The sequence below is a fragment of the Podarcis pityusensis genome (genome assembly GCF_964106645.2).
Source record: "Podarcis pityusensis genome assembly, chromosome: 7".
Lineage (NCBI taxonomy): Eukaryota > Metazoa > Chordata > Lepidosauria > Squamata > Lacertidae > Podarcis > Podarcis pityusensis.
Window position 1 is genome coordinate 34,108,298 of NC_138031.1, and position 16,460 is coordinate 34,124,757.

General features: G+C 42.7%; 1 protein-coding gene across 7 annotated transcripts in view; it reads right to left on the bottom strand.

Moving 5' to 3' along the window:
* The window catches only part of SULF1 (sulfatase 1), a 106,119-nt gene that overhangs the window by 37,135 nt on the left and 52,524 nt on the right, over nt 1–16,460 (bottom strand). For 6 of the 7 annotated variants that reach the window (XM_081013307.1, XM_081013304.1, XM_081013306.1 and 3 more), the window contains exons 4-6: nt 13,773–14,012; nt 6,731–6,882; nt 2,980–3,149 (exon numbers count right to left, since the gene is read on the bottom strand). In XM_081013307.1, coding sequence (XP_080869433.1) covers nt 2,980–3,149; nt 6,731–6,882; nt 13,773–14,012 — 562 coding nt within the window. Of the gene's footprint in view, nt 1–2,979; nt 3,150–6,730; nt 6,883–7,573; nt 7,666–13,772; nt 14,013–16,460 lie in introns of those variants that run through there. The other variant, XM_081013308.1, reaches the window with a different exon arrangement.

Consider the following 16,460-nt stretch of genomic DNA (forward strand, 5'->3'; position numbering starts at 1 on the left):
TCCAATGCTGAATAGCATTGAATGTGTTTACATTACAACATGACACAGTCTTTTTGAACAGAAAAGTTTGCTTGTACGCCACCACCATTTCCTTTACATAGACAGATTTCGTCAATTCCCTGTAGTATCTTTACCTGCTTTGCTCCTACAACATATTTATTTATTCATTTCTACATTAAATCTGAGGCAGGAGAGCCCCCAGATCGAAATGATCTCGAATCTTGGAAAGACAGAGGCCTTAGGGGTGGGTGGTTCTTGCGGTGGGAGACAGATCAACTGCCCAGTGGCGGAGCATCATGATCCAGAACAGGGGGCGGAGAGAAGGCGGGAGCGGGGCTGGTGTGCACCCTGGGGGTGGGACGCACCGCCCACAGGGGCGTGGCATGCATCCTGGGGGCGTGGCATGCCGCCTGCAGGGGTGGGGGGCCCAGCGCAGGCAGGGGGCAGCCGCGATGGCACGATGCCGGGATCGGACTGCTGGGGGCAGTGCGCTCCCCCCACACTCCTCTTCCTCCACCAGTGCAACTGCCTATGCTGGATGTGATTGTACTCTCTGTGAAGGAGCTGCTACCCAGGGTCCAGGCTCTATCTGCGATCCAAAAAATCATAGAATCATAGAATAGAATCATAGAATCATAGAGTTGGGAGAGACCACAAGGGCCATCGAGTCCAACCCCCTGCCAAGCAGGAAACACCATCAGAGCACTCCTGACATATGGTTGTCAAGCCTCTGCTTAAAGACCTCCAAAGAAGGAGACTCCACCACACTCCTTGGCAGCAAATTCCACTGTCGAACAGCTCTTACTGTCAGGAAGTTCTTCCTAATGTTTAGGTGGAATCTTCTTTCTTGTAGTTTGGATCCATTGCTCCATGTCTGCTTCTCTGGAGCAGCAGAAAACAACCTTTCTCCCTCCTCTATGTGACATCCTTTTATATATTTGAACATGGCTATCATATCACCCCTTAACCTCCTCTTCTCCAGGCTAAACATGCCCAGCTCTCTTAGCCGTTCCTCATAAGGCATCGTTTCCAGGCCTTTGACCATTTTGGTTGCCCTCCTCTGGACACGTTCCAGTTTGTCACTGTCCTTCTTGAACTGTGGTGCCCAGAACTGGACACAGTACTCCAGGTGAGGTCTGACCAGAGCAGAAGTGTTTGCACATGCAGAAAGCAAGCCAGATTCTTGACTATGACATTACTCTTACAATTGCTTCCCCAGCCTTTAATAAACTCATCTGCTCCCTTCATTAAGCCTTCTATGTTTATAATCCAGAGAAATACTTTAGAGACATTGAAAGTTCCACATGAAAAGAAAAAGAACGGAAGTTCTGCATGAGCTCAGCAGGATGTTGTCCTTATTTTTCACCGAAGAGCAAACCCACACAACACTGTTGCGTCGCAGATTTCAAAAGCAGTTTGCCATGCAGCATGGGGAGGTTGAGGGAGACACTGTAGTTCAGACACCCACAAAGCTTAATGGGGCATCTGGAGCTAGTAATGGATTTCAACACACCCCTCTAGAGACCAAATTGACCTAATCAGGATTTCATTGACCTGGGACTCATGCATAGGATCATACCCAGCATCAAGCTAAAAATCATTAGCACCACCAGAAGGGTCTGAAGCTGGTTTGTAAGTTATCTGTACTGTGCATTTCTACTTAGAAGCAAGTTCCACTGAGATCAGTTGGTAGTATAGGATTGAAGTCTAAACGAAGTGATTCTAAACTGGGATGCATTTCCCATAAACAACCTACGAGGGCTAAAATGTACACTTGATTGTCCAAACATCACATTCCACTTTCTATTAGCAGCTTTGAGAAATGATTCATTCTAGATTAGGAAGCACTCCTAGCCTAGTGTCATGAGTGAAAACACCCTAAGAATGGTCTCTTAGGATCAGAAATACAGCCAACGGGATGATTTCACAGCATTTCCAGAAACATCAAGGGACCAAAACTGAAAGTGATTAGTCCAAGAGGTTTCCATTACAGCAAGCACACATTTAAATATTCCACGAGAGGCAAAAGACACAATAAGTTTCTCTCCGTGATTAAGCCCTGTCAAATAATGTTAAACTAGATGTAAGAATCTGCTTCAGACCAAATAGCTTAACCAATACAGCACACCGGAATCGGCAGTGATTCTCCAGAGACACATATGCAGAGGCCTCTCTCAACACAAATACATGTTCCGTTTAAGAGGGAAACAGAATAATTAGCAAGTACCTGCTGTATCGTGGATCTAAGGGTGATCCCCAAGGGAAGAAAGAGCAATAACAGTCACATTCCTTATTAGACTCACTCACTTGATTTAGGCACTTATGACACCATTACACACCCACACATCCCTTTTCAAACAATTTCAGGGTATATTTCCCTAGCCAATGGCAATTCTCAAAATAGACTGTAGGCCTTGATCTTGCCTTCTGCAGACAATTTAAGAATGGGATTCTATGCTGAAATCCACTTGTTCTGGCAGAGCCCCACTGACTTAATCAGAGCTGTGCCAACAAAAACTTCACTTAGGATTACAGCCAGAACATACATTACATTGAATAACAATTCTTCGGTGGTTTTTCGTATTGCTTTGCCTCATACTTGTTCTTACAGTTTAATGTATGTTGCATGTTTTCACTTGGTTGCCTTTGAAAAATCACCTGCACCTCACATAACTTGATGTATTTGCACGTTATACACACTGATAAAATCTCTGTGAAGCTTTTTTTTGGTCTAAATACACATAAAACTACACAGAAGCTTCTGAGGTTCTCCTATAGTCACCAAAGAGGCAGAAACCTCCAACAGACCCAACCTCTGCAAAGAAAATCATGAGCTGTCATCCTGACATCTAGCGGCATGATACACAATTAAGAAAAAGCCCCCCCGATTCAGTCTAAACAGCAATGTCATGTTTCATGCAGGGGCATTTAAGCAGCAGTCAAATCATCAGCATAGTCATGGTGCAATGTTTAACTTACATGTGCTGGGAAGCATTTGGATAGAGCTCAGAGAACTGTGGCGCAGAGTCTTCAGGGCCATGGGGAGCCGCGTGACTGATCACCATCATTATAGGTCTATGGGGATACATCCTCTTAGACGTTTTGAAATAATTAATGCTGTCATTAGTGATCAAATCTGTGAAATAGTCCTGAAACAAACATTCAACACAAAAACAAGAACTGCTAAGTGCATCGCTTATACCAGGCCGTATCACAGTGCTTCATTCTGCTAGGGTGAGCTATGAAACAAACACGATTTCTCTCAGGCTCCAGTTTCAAAAGCTGGGCTAAAGATGCAGACACAATTCCCAAAAACCAGAATTACAATTCCGTTCCAAAGTCAAGTCTGTGCCCAGATGAACAGCTGTGTTCTGGGAAGGATTAACAAACAGCATAGCAAGGGAGAATGGAGGCAAAAGGTGTCAAGGCAAAGCAAGAACAGAGGAAAGGGTGGATTAAGACAGTAAATTCAGAGATGAGGAAGGAACTGAACACAGGTCTTTCTGACCCAACCACAATACAATGATTTGGTACTGCAATAATGCACAAATTGAATACACTTTGTCTATTTTATATACAGTTTTTTTTAAGGTTATTACTTGCCCTTTTCAAAATGGCCTAGTTCAGATGTAGCCATAGTTTAGTGTGACAAGAGCAAGTCACAGTGACTCATACACTCCCCCTTCCTTTGGTGCAGCTGCAAGGAGTTTCCCATTTACCATAGTTTAGTTTGTCCAAACTGACATACAGTGATTGTTAGGCACAGTTGTTTAAACAAATGCTAGCCATACTCAGAGTAGATGCACTGAAGTAAATGAACGTGGCTAACTTAAGATTCACTTCATTTCAATGGACTTACTCTGAGTTGGACTAGCATTGGACACAACCCATAGCTAACAGTAAACAAGTTTGCTGATCTGCATAACAAGCTGTGTTTAATAGGAAAGAGAAAATGTCTCTTTTCAGCCAGAAACCCAGTCAGATAGGTGGTGTATTATTATTATTATTATTATTATTATTATTATTATTATTATTGACAACTGCACCACAGAAAGGAATTGGGGAAGTGCATGAAACCAAGGCTTGCAGAATATTGCTCTCAACACAATAAACAGTGATTTTGTGGAACTGCCCAAATGCAACCACTGTCTGAAAGCTGTCACTGAAAATGGCAAACCACGCTATGGCAACATAATGAGTTTACGAAAGAAGTGAGATCTGAACCAGGAATATCCACCTAGATCAGGCTTCCTCAACCTCGGCCCTCCAGATGTTTTGAAACTACAATTCCCATCATCCCTGACCACTGGTCCTGCTAGCTAGGGATCATGGGAGTTGTAGGCCAAAAAACATTTGGAGGGCTGAGTTTGAGGAAGCCTGACCTAGATCATAGCTCAGACTCACAAGTCATGCTATCTGTGTTCTTGTTACAATAAGAATCACCCCGCTCATTTATTAAGAGCTGTTGAAGTTCTCCTCCAATTGCCTTTTCTGGCAGAAGAGCATTATTTGGCCACAGGCGATGGCTTTTTCAGTATTCACAGCTTGACTTTAGAATGCCCTCTTAGAGAGACTCGCCTGGCACCCACACTGCAATCATTTTGGTGCAAGGTTAAAACATTTTAATTCATACTGCCATTTAACATTGTCTAAGCCATCTCATACATAATGGTTTTAATTGCTTATTAGTTTACTTACTTACTTACATACACAGTGTTTGCATGCTGCCCTAGAATCAGAATCAGATGAAGAGCAACTTATAAAATATTTTAAATAACTTTTAAAATGTGCACGAACACATCTAACCATCAGTGAGTCTTCTTTTTAAATTGCATAGTTTAGAGCAGCAGTGCAGCTGCTATTGTCAAAGTAGCCCCTTGCCAACCCCCAACCAACAACAACACCCCTAGCTTAATGGAGAGCCAAGGTAGTAAAGTGAAAATCTGCAAGAAAGAGGAAGGAACAAAAAATGTAAAGACGGAAACTCAATAATTAAGCCACCTGCCAACTCTAAGCATTCCATTTTTGGCCCAACAAATGGGTGTGAGCTCCAGAGAAGAGTTCCAAGACAATGTGTGCAGCTTCAAACACTTCCAGGCACGACTAATCAATCAAGCAATGCGGATACAAATTCCTGAACAGCTGCAAAAGCAAACACTGAAAGGAGGCCGAGTGCATTTTGCACAACACTGTTGGGGCAACCCGAACAGCTGTGATAATTTTTTTTTTTTAAATTTTTTTTTATTGATTTTACAGAAAAGTTTTAAACAATACAAACAAGTAAAAAGACATACAAACATGTATAATTTCATAACCTTTTTTTCATATTCCTCTCTTCTCGGACTCCCCCAAACCTCCCCTTCCTACATCCCAATTTCCAAAATTATTTCAGCAAATTCTAAATAATTTTATCAAATATATTTTTTCTTATTCTTTTCTTCAGCTTAATCTTATGTCGCTGTAATCTCCTTTTCTTTCTCCAAACCTCGACATTTTAACATTCCTCAATTTTATAATAGTTCTTAAGATAAATTTTAAATTTCTTCCAATCTTCTTCCGCCGTCTCTTTCCCCTGCTCACGGATTCTGCCAGTCATCTCAGCCAATGTCATATAGTCTATCACCTTCATCTGCCACTCTTCCAAGGTGGGTAGTTCTTCTGTCTTCCAATACTTTGCGATGAGTATTCTTGCTGCTGTCGTAGCATACATAAAAAAGGTTCTATCTTTCTTTAACACCAATTGGCCGGCAATGCCCAAGAGAAAGGCTTCTGGTTTCTTCGGGAAAGTACATTTAAGTACCTTTTTCATTTCATTATATATCATTTCCCAGAAAGCCTTAATCTTCGGGCACGTCCACCAAAGGTGATAGAAAGTACCTTCAGTTTCTTTACACTTCCAACACTTATTATCAGGCAAATGATAAATTTTTGCTAGCTTGACTGGGGTCATGTACCACCTATAGATCATTTTCATAATATTTTCCTTTAAGGCATTACATGCCGTAAATTTTATACCGGTGTTCCACAACCATTCCCAGTCAGCAAACATAATGTTATGACCAATGTCCTGTGCCCACTTAATCATAGCTGATTTAACTGTTTCATCTTGTGTATTCCATTTCAGCAGCAGATTATACATTCTTGACAAATTCTTAGTATTGGGTTCTAACCAGCTGTGATAAGTTTTACCTCACGAAGAACCTACAAATTAACTGACCCCACGGAACTCCCCAAATAACTCCTCAAACTTATAGTTCAAAATATGGTTGAGGGGTAGCTATACAGTATTTAAAGGGGAAATTCACTGAAGGTATTCTACCCTAGTTCCCAGCTAACATCTTCTCGCACCTGAAGCTCAACCAGCTTTTTGAGTTCAAGGGTGTTTTAAAAATGCAATAATATCCTTAAAGTATTTAATAAACACATGTACTTCTTTTCTATAGAAAAAAACTCTGAAGAGTATCAGAGAACACAAGTCCTAATTAAATCACATTTAAGTTGAGGGGGGTAGGATCCATTACAAATTCACAGCAGCACTGAATGGGCTTTTCCGTTCCGCAGTTAAATTTCAAAGGAGTTCTAACCCTACAGATCAGAACACAAGATTCAAGGCCATGGGTGGGCAGAAAACGAGAGATCTTGAACATAACATTAATTCTTCTAGCATGATGAAAAAAAGGGGAGTTTTACAGATAACACCTCATACTATGGAAACATGTCTGTGCAATACCTTTGCATAATCAAAGCCGTGCTTCTCTTTGAGGCCATTGCGACAAATAGTATAGTTATAGAAACGAGAGTTCTTGATTAATCCAACCCACTCTCGCCAGCCAGGAGGAATGTAGCTGCCATTGTATTCATTGAGGTATTTCCCGAAAAAAGCTGTGAAAAGAGAAAGAGGAAATGTAGGTTTGGTCGCACTCCTGGGCATAGATCCTTGGTCTGGGTCACACCCAAAATTCATGGGTAAATAGACATTTGTATTTATTCATTTATTTTTCAAAGCAGTTTACAAACAGAAGTACAGTAGAAATACCAGGAAGTGCAGTAGATTGTCAGAATACGTTGATTAATTTACAGCAAACAATTGTTGTTGTTTTTTCAAAGCCCACAGTTTAGACACAGCTAGAAACCATATGTTTGAAGTATTTTATCTTTAACTACACCTTTGTTAATTTAAGTAAGTGATGGGGAACCTCAGGCCCAGGGACCAAATGGGACCCTTCAAGCCTCTCTATTTATTTTATATTTCTTTATTACATTTTTATACCACCTTTATCTTCCAAGGATCTCAAGGTGGTACACATGGTTCTCTTCCTCCCCATTTCATCCTCACACACATTCACTTCATCAAAACTGGCACTCTTTGAAGAAAGTTTGGGCATGCCTGGGCTAAGGGATGGTGCCTGGCCCAAGGTCACCCAGTGAGCTTGATGGTGGAGTGGGGATTTGAATCCACACCTCCCAGGTCCTAGTCCAACACTCTAACCATTACGCCACACTGCGTCTCTACTTGGCACCCAAAACAATCCCCTCTCTTTAGGCCTCAATCCTTAGTAGCCCTACTTTGTACCTTCCTTGTGTGCCTGCCTGGACTATATCATTGAATTCTGACAATGCTTCTTGTTTGCCTAGATGGAGGACAGAGATGATTACATGAGTCTACGTAGAAACTAGCCCACTGTACAAAGGTAAAAATAATGTTCATTGCTCCACCCACTTTTGCCTCTAGCTCCGCCCACCACAGGCATGTGGCCTTCGGTAGATTGCCCTTCCGGATGAAAAAGCTTCTCCACTCCCAATATAAGTCCCTATTAACATAATTCCTTGTCAGACAGGTAGGTGAGCAGGTGGCCTCAAAACTTAATATTTAGGTAACATGGTCCAGACCTATTAAGGGCACCTTTATAGAGCTAACTGGAACTTTCCAAAGTTACTGCTACAGGTTTCCCAGCTCAGAAGTGTTTAAGAGCAGAAAGAGAGTTCAGCTACTACCAGAGTATTGAGACAGGAATTCCTCATAGCGCTGCTCTTCTAAATGACTTTCCATGCACAGACACAGTGATTCTCAGATTTCATCCACTTCCTGATTTGCCTAAGTGGCTGTAGCTTTAATTACCAGATGGAGGGAAATGAAATAAAACCACCTCGTCTTTTCAAACAGCCATTAATCTGGTGTTAATTCAATGAGCCATATTCTTCTAGAGCTAAGAAAACATGGGGACATTTTCCTTCTAAATAGTAGATACCAGATTAGCCTGGGGAAATCCAGGTTCAAAACTGGAAGATCATAAGAACAGCCTGCTAGATCAGGCCAATGACCCATCTAGTCCAGCATCCTGTTCTCACAGAGGACAACCAGATGCCTGTGAGAAACCAGTGAGCCAAACATGAGCACAAGAGCATTCACCTCTCCCATGGTTTCCATCAGAAGCTGTCTCCAATTGTGGAAATAGTGCATAGCCTTCCTGGCTAGCAGCCACTGATAGTCCTCTCCTCCAACCCTACAAAAATTTACCTTATAGCTGAAGATAAAGGAGTGGACCACGTTCACTGCCCTGATGGGACAAAAATACATGCTCCCTTCAGGAGAGGTTGGATTTGTTGTGGACTGAAATCAGGACAAGTGGAGAAAAACTGACCCTAGCATCAAAACAAAATCATCATCATGATGCGCTGGGGTTACCAATATAAATAATTTTTTGAACTAAAACAAAATGCCAAGTACTTAATTGTCAGGACAAAACACCTCTGTTCTTTAAATTCCTGATTATTTCTCTAGCCCTTTTGTACTGCACAAACCACCTTGATTTCTTTCTTTATTCTCATCATATCCAGTCCAATAAGAATCTCTTATTCCTACTACACAGCAAGAGTGGCCAGCATTGTGGAGGCTATACAGCCGAGGAGCAAGCACTGTGGAGGCTTTGCAGCTGTCCTCCCAGGACAGGCATTGGTGCCACATACTGAAACATGGCTGGAGTGGGAGAAAGTGGCAGCCAGGTTGGGGCAGTGTGGAACTGATCCATCCATACGAGGGTGATCTGTAAATATTTTCACAAATAAATAAATAAATGCTGTACACCAAATCAATGATGATGTAAAGACAGCCATCCTTTTACTTAAATGAAAAAGAAAGTCACTTTCCCACTAGATAGCTTAAAAACAGGTAATAATGCACAGGACAGTGTACGAGTGCCTTGTGAGCAAGAGGCCTAACCAGCATCCTGCATTGGGCTTTGAAATTTTCCACATTTGTAGTATAGTATTCTCTTTTGTTTTTTTCCTTATTTTACACTTGGCTCATTAAAACAAACAAAACCCTATCTACATGCTCCAACCGGTTGCAACTGTGAAGCTTTTTTCCTTGCTCATGTCTGAAATCTATTCATGATAGCCACAGGCAACATACATATTTAGAAACAGAAGCAATGAGAATTAGGAAGCCATTTCTGTTTGTATAATTAATAAAATACGAAGTACAGCTGAGTGAATAAAATGTCTCATTAAAAAGTAATACCATTTCAGGGAACATCTTTTCATTATTGTATCTAATGGTGCCCACAGGGATAATAGCAAAGATAAATGTAGATTTTTGCATTTTAATGAGACAGATTTTATCTGCAATACTGGCAGTTTTGCTAACTGTTCCCAGGACACAGTGCCATTGTTTAAGCACATGTAACATACTTTGCCAGCTCAGAATAATGGCAGTCTCTTTGACTATGCCTAATTGAGCTTGTGTAAACAGCAATCCTTCTCAAGGTGAACAATTATTATACTTGATACCCAGACAAATAAGAAGCATTTGGTGACAAATGAGGAATTGGTCAAGGAAGAATTACACTGCGCTTCCTTAAACTTGCTCTGCTTACGTTTTCCTAAGCAGCTGATTGAGGAGTCTCAAAGGAAAGCATAAAATAAAATGGCATAGCTCAGTAATATCCTACGTTTAGCAGGGCTGTGCCTATCATTAGGAAGGTACATCAGGTGACAAGGGCCAAGTGGTGATAACTGGTGGTGAGGTGTTTGAGGACAGAGCAGTGTGCCTTGCAGCCTGCACTGTGCTCCCTAAGCTAGCCTGACGTCATGATATGTGGTGGATGACGCTGTTCCGGCACCAATGCTGAAAGACTGAACTGCAAGTTTGGGCAATGCCTGTATCTGGAACTAGGTGGAGGCAGGGTCTATTCTGAGTGGAATTTAGTTGGCTACAATCCTAGAGTTTTTAGACTTTTTTTTTTAAGCCGCTAATGGGTCGTGGTTGCTTTTCCACGTAGTATGTTTCAAACGAAAGCTGACTTTCCAATGTCATTCCAGTGTCTGCACACACAAGCCGTCTGTGATAATGTGTCTGATTCCCCAGGAGACCCTTTAATTGCAACACTCCTAAACACCGGCCCGCAGTTCTCATAATTGCTTCAATCACAGGCATACTCCTTTGAAACAAGTGCTTGCGTGTTTCTTTTTTTAAAGTGACTTGTAGAAGCCACTCCATGCCCCCCAAACTCCCCAAGTTTGGCTTGCTCCAGCTATTTGCAGTGGCGTGACACAGGGGGATTCCTCTCCCCAGGAACTTCCCGACTAATTTCAATGGAGTTCTTGACATAAGACCAGAGAACACAATGGGCTCTGGATCAAAACATGTCCATGGGGACCTGTTGTGGGTTTCCCACAGGATCTGGTTGGCCACCGGGAGAACAGGATGCTGGATTAGGTGAGCCACTGGCCTGATCCAGCAGGGTTCTTTTTACGTTCCTATGTTCACAGCAGTGCTCTCCCCTCTTGTGATTCCCAGCAACCAGGTAACGGAGAAAACAGAACATACCAACAAAACAGAACAAATGCCAACGTCCTTCAAGGAAGAGGCATTCAGTACTTGAGAGACTATTTATGCCAAGTGGAGTTTATATAGCATAGCAACTGAATGTAGCTGTCGAGTGTATGTTAAGTTGAATAATGTGAGTTGGGAGGGAAAGAGTATAATAGAGAAAGAGATGCAGGAGGACTGGGCAGTGGAGAGGAGTTGGTGCTCGTAGAATATCGGCTAAGAGACTGAGCTACAAGTTTCCGGTTTGACTCTCTCTTCTGCCATGAATTCAGTAGCTGGCCTTAGGCAAGTCACTCTATCTCAGTTGCCCACCTGCAACCCTTCCATGGTTGGGTTTGCTAAGCATTTTGAACTCTTTTAAGTACTATATGATGCTTGAGTAGACTACTACAACTTTGGTCAATACAAGCTGTTTTAGTGTTTCAGTTAAGTAAAAGCAATTATCCATGATCATCTGTGTATATACAGCTGTATGTCTGGTTGAGAGGTAGCCAATGGCTACCCTCCAGATGCTGGCAGTGCCATTGGCTGTTCTGGCTGGATGGGCTGATAGGAACACCTATGTCCAGCTACGACTTTCTGGTAAGCTATGGCCATTCCTGGACCAAGATAGCCTTACTACAGTGTTCTATGCTCTAGAAATTTTACAACTTGATTACTGTAATAGTACTCTGCATGGAGGATGCATGGAGCATGCAGTTTTGCCAGTTATGGGCCTTTGATGCTGTTTTACACAGTCCCTTGAGACTTCTAATCTATTGGACAGATGATTAGCTGTATTATGTCACTGCTGTTTGGAGCTGATAACCTCGTTCCTGAGATTTTAATAGTATTGCTCTTTCAATAAACAGCTCTGTGACTTTTTCAAAAAATGAAGAACAGCTTAATAATGAAATAACAAATAAAGTAGTCCAACACAATATGGAAGCCACAGGTCCACCCCCTGTGCTTTTAAGTATACAAATACTTTCTCAACAAAAGTTATGGCAGTGAGGACAAAACCAAACTAAAATCTAATAGTGTTCTAGTAAGTAGTCCCCTGCATAAGTTGGCCTGCTTCATAAGTTACAATGGGAACAATCTGTTATATTAATATGTAGTTTGTTTGTTTGTTTTATAATGGAAGCAATCTGCTATATTAATAAGTGTTCTTCCACACAGGACATCATATGAAGATCCCATAACACTCAGGCCAGTTTAACCCATACAAGCAAAATGTCTTTCAGCCAAAATAAGACTTTTGCTAATGTGTTTACAATTGGCTTGAGCCACATTGGAGCCGATTTGCAAAGGGCTTCCCACATAGAAGGCATCTGTGTGGTATTTTTCCCCCTCAGTGACAGCCATGAAGACAGCATAATGCATGAAACAGATCTCCAGTACAAAGTGAAGTTTTTCTATCATTATAAGTGTTATAAAATAAAAAAGGCTCCATGCAACGTTTGTCAACAGTTATTCAGATCTGCCTTGGAAAAGTATTAAACTCCTTGTCGCAGGTAGGAAAAGTATGGAAGCAGAAGAAGAAGAAGAAGAAGAAGAAGAAGAAGAAGAAGAAGAAGAAGAAGTAGTAGTGGTGGTGGTGGTGTGTGGACAGCTTCATCCCCACCCCTGGCTCAACACTTCACAGAAATTCCACTGGCAAAGTCAGTACAGTGGTACCTCGGGTTAAGTACTTAATTTGTTCCGGAGGTCTGTTCTTAACCTGAAACTGTTCTTAACCTGAAGCACCACTTTAGCTAATGGGGCCTCCTGCTACTGCTGTGCCGCAGGAGCACGATTTCTGTTCTCATCCTGAAGCAAAGTTCTTAACCCGAGGTACTATTTCTGGGTTAGCGGAGTCTGTAACCTGAAGCGTATGTAACCCGAGGTACCATTGTACAGGAGAACCCTTCTTAAACTTTCAAGTTAGGACATTTATTTTAGCCATGATAAAAAACACATAAGGTAGTTACAGTGCGGCTGAGACTTAAACAAGTCAATTTCAGAAAGGGAATCAGACACTGCCGTCCAAAGAAATCTGTTCTGCCTGACCTGTTCACATCTTTCCACTGTTGTTTGTTACTGCCTTAAGAACATAAGAGGTACCTTGAAAGATCAGACCAAAAGGTTGATATAGACTAGTAGCTCATTTCCGACAATGACCAGCCATATGCTTTTAAAAGCTTCCAGCAATCCATAAACGCAGCAGTCCTCAGAGGTATCCTGCCCCTGAACACAAACCTTTACTGCCTACCATGGCAGGCTGATAGCAGGGATGGGGAACCTGTGGCCCTCTAGATGTAGTTGGACTTCAATGCCCATAAGCCACAGTCAGCATGCCCAATAGTCAGGGGTGATGGGAGGTGTCGTTCAACAATATGTGGAGAGCCACGGGTTCCACATCCCTGGTTTAGGTCTCTCTCAAGCACTGCCATCTTCAAATATTGAAAGGGCTGTCACATGCCAGGTGGAGCAAGCTTGCTTTCTCCTGCTCTCGAGGGTAGGACCTGAACCAATGGATTCAAGTTACAAGAAAGAAGATTCTGACTTAACATCAGGAATAACTTAGTGATGGTTAAGAGCTGTTCGACCGTGAAATGGACTACTTGGAAGGCGGTGGAGAGTCTCCTTCATTGGAGGCTTTTAAGCAGAGGTGGATGACCATCTGTTGTGTATGCTTTAGTTGAGATTCCAGCGTTGCAGGGGATTGGACCAGATGACCCTTGAGGTCTCCTGCAACTCTGCAATTCTATGATTCTATTATTTTAACTCAAACTGCTATGCATAGGTTCTCTCTGGTTTCCCATTTAGGCAGCAACAAGACCCAGCTCTTGTTTCAGCAAGGTTGCTGTGACACATGCCTTCCAACAATAACCCTGATGGCGTTTTAAAGAACATCAATAAAAAGCAAGGTTATTTTTTTAATCAAAGATTTTGAAGGGGTGTATGTGTGGAAACTTACCAGTCCTATACCCAGTGTTGTTCAGATACACTGCAAAGGTACGTGGTTCATGCGTTGCTTGCCAGGAAGGAGAAGAACAATTTTCATTGTTGGTATAAACATTGTGGTTGTGAACATATTTTCCTGTCAACATCGAGGAACGAGATGGACAGCACATCGGGGTCGTGACAAATGCATTGACAAAAGTGGCACCTCCATTTTCCATTATCTTCCTGGTTTTATTCATCACTTGCAAAGAACCTAAAAAACAAAAAAGAGCTGTATCAGGAGCTATAGCTTATTGGATATCAACAAACCCGGTTAGTACTCCTGCAGTGGGTTCACACACGTGGCATTACCTTCAAGAGCCATACAGCCATGTGGATCATTCGTCTATAAATTTGCCAAGTTCTATTTTCAACTAAATTAAATGTTTTACTTCACCAAAGATATTTGCCGCTACAAGGGTACGAGCTGTGGTTGAAGAGGAGGTTTGTTCACAGAGGTTAAAGTTTCATTTTATGAAAACAAGATTTTAGTCTCCTGGAAGATACACAGAATTGGTTCACGCATTGTGGAAAGCCGTAGTTAAAAATAAGCTATGGCTTACTGCCAGCGGCGTAGCGTGGGTTATCAGCACCCGGGGCAAGGCAAGTAATTTGCGCCCCCTAACCCGGGGCAAGGCAAATAATTTGCGCCCCCTAACCCGGGGCAAGGCAAGTACAGTAATTTACTCTCCCAAGCAGCAGCAGCAGCAGCAGCAGCAGCGAGGCTTCTCTTTCCCCCGCGCTCTCCTGGAGCTGCCTCTTTTCTTTCCTTTTTTCCCTTTCTCCAAGGCTTTTCGCTTTCTCTCCTTAATTGATTCCTCCTCCACACCGCAGCGTTTCCTAGCTGCTTCCCCCCCCTTCCCCTCTCTCTCCTCCTCGCTCTGCTTGCCTTGCCCTGCACCGGCAGCAGCAGGCGCAGCCAGACCCCCGCCAGCCAGACCGCCCGCCCACCCACCCGGCTTCCTCTCCTTTTTTTGCCTGCGGCAGAAGGCTTCGCTCTCCCCCTTCCGCGACCTCCTCGCCAAGCCGAGCGAGCGCGGGCTCCCTAACCCGTGGATTTTAGTAGGGGCAGAGAGCTGCTAGTGCGAGCGCGCCCCCCGCCCATGTTGCGCCCGGTGCGGCCGGCCCCCCTGGCACCCCCCATGCTACGCCACTGCTTACTGCGAACAAGCAGCTTATTAATACATACAGTTCTTCTCAATCATAACCTCTTTGCTCCTCCCTTTTCCCAGCTGGAAAAGAACATACATCAGGGTTGGCTTATCTTTGTGAGCAAATCAACACTCATGGTTTGCTTGGAAAGAAGGAAGCCATGACTGCTGGTTTGAACTAAGAGTTGTTTCTTCCCCTTGGAGGAAATTGTAGGAGTAGGGTGGCCCCCAGCTCCTCACAACGCTGGGACATCACATGAGTGATGTTATCCTCTCCATCGCCCTCACAAGCTGGCACCTCTGACAGTAGACATCCCTATGCCAGTACTGGCTATACCTATTGGAGGGCAAGGGAATTCTTGCTAAAATAGCATCCTTTATGAGAACCTTACCCCCCCCCCATCACCCTCGCAAGCTGGTGCCTCTGATCCTAGGACTACTTCTTCTTTGGCAATCACTCGTAGCCAAGTAGGGTTGTCTTCCATGAACACAGTCTTAACAGTGACTCCGTAAGCGACTGTGGAGGCCAGTTCTGGATCCACACATCCTTCCACAGTAGGGACAGAGGTTTCCAGGCAGGAGTTGATCAAGGTGCGGGTTTGCCAAGTGTGCCTTCCTCTTAGCACGTTTCTCCCTTTCATCCTGAGTTTGAGACTATTTGAAGTCTATGACACCTTTGGTAAAGGCTGTTCTCCAAATGGAGCTCTCGCAGGCCAGTGTTTCCCAATTGTCAGTGTTTATACCACATTTTTTTTAGATTTGCCTTGAGAAAGTTTGCCCCAAGTAAGTACAACCTATTCTCCAGAACACTGTAGAAATAAAGTAGCATGCAACTGTATTCCTGAGAGGTCTTCTGTTGCAGCAATAATACGTAACATGCATGAAAGATAAACTTCAGTAATAGCCTGTATAGTGTCATTGTCCAGCTTATTATAAAGGTGTGCGCAAATTGTACGAAATTAGTAGTGTAAAAGTAATAGAATGTTGAATACACACTATGTATGGACGTTGTGCATTATATAGTTTATTCACTAGGTGGCACTTGATATAATCATATTTGGGTGGAGTCAGGGGTTTCCTATGGCTGTTCTCATTGGATAAAATCAGTTAACTGTTCTTGTCTAGTTTCCTAAGTGGCTTCTCCTCTATGCTTCCATGATACAGTACTTCAAATGCTTAAATGCTGTTGGAAAATGGACCATTATTAGCAAAATTAGCTGCTGTTGACAGGCAGCTTCCTTCTTTTCCAAACATGACTTGCCGCACGCTATAACAGAAAGTGTTTCATTTAATCAGAGGTTAACATATATTGATTCTGCAATGTACCTCTCAACAAAATGAGAATCAATTATCAAATGCAGTGAGAAAATTGATTCCCCTCCCCCCTTGGAGCACGATTTACAAATCTGTCAAGTAAGTATAATAATGTGCAGGAAAGGCAAATATGCTAAGGATCATTTACAGAGCAGAAAGTGATCTTTAAAAAACAACCAAAGAGGACTGAGTGAAAT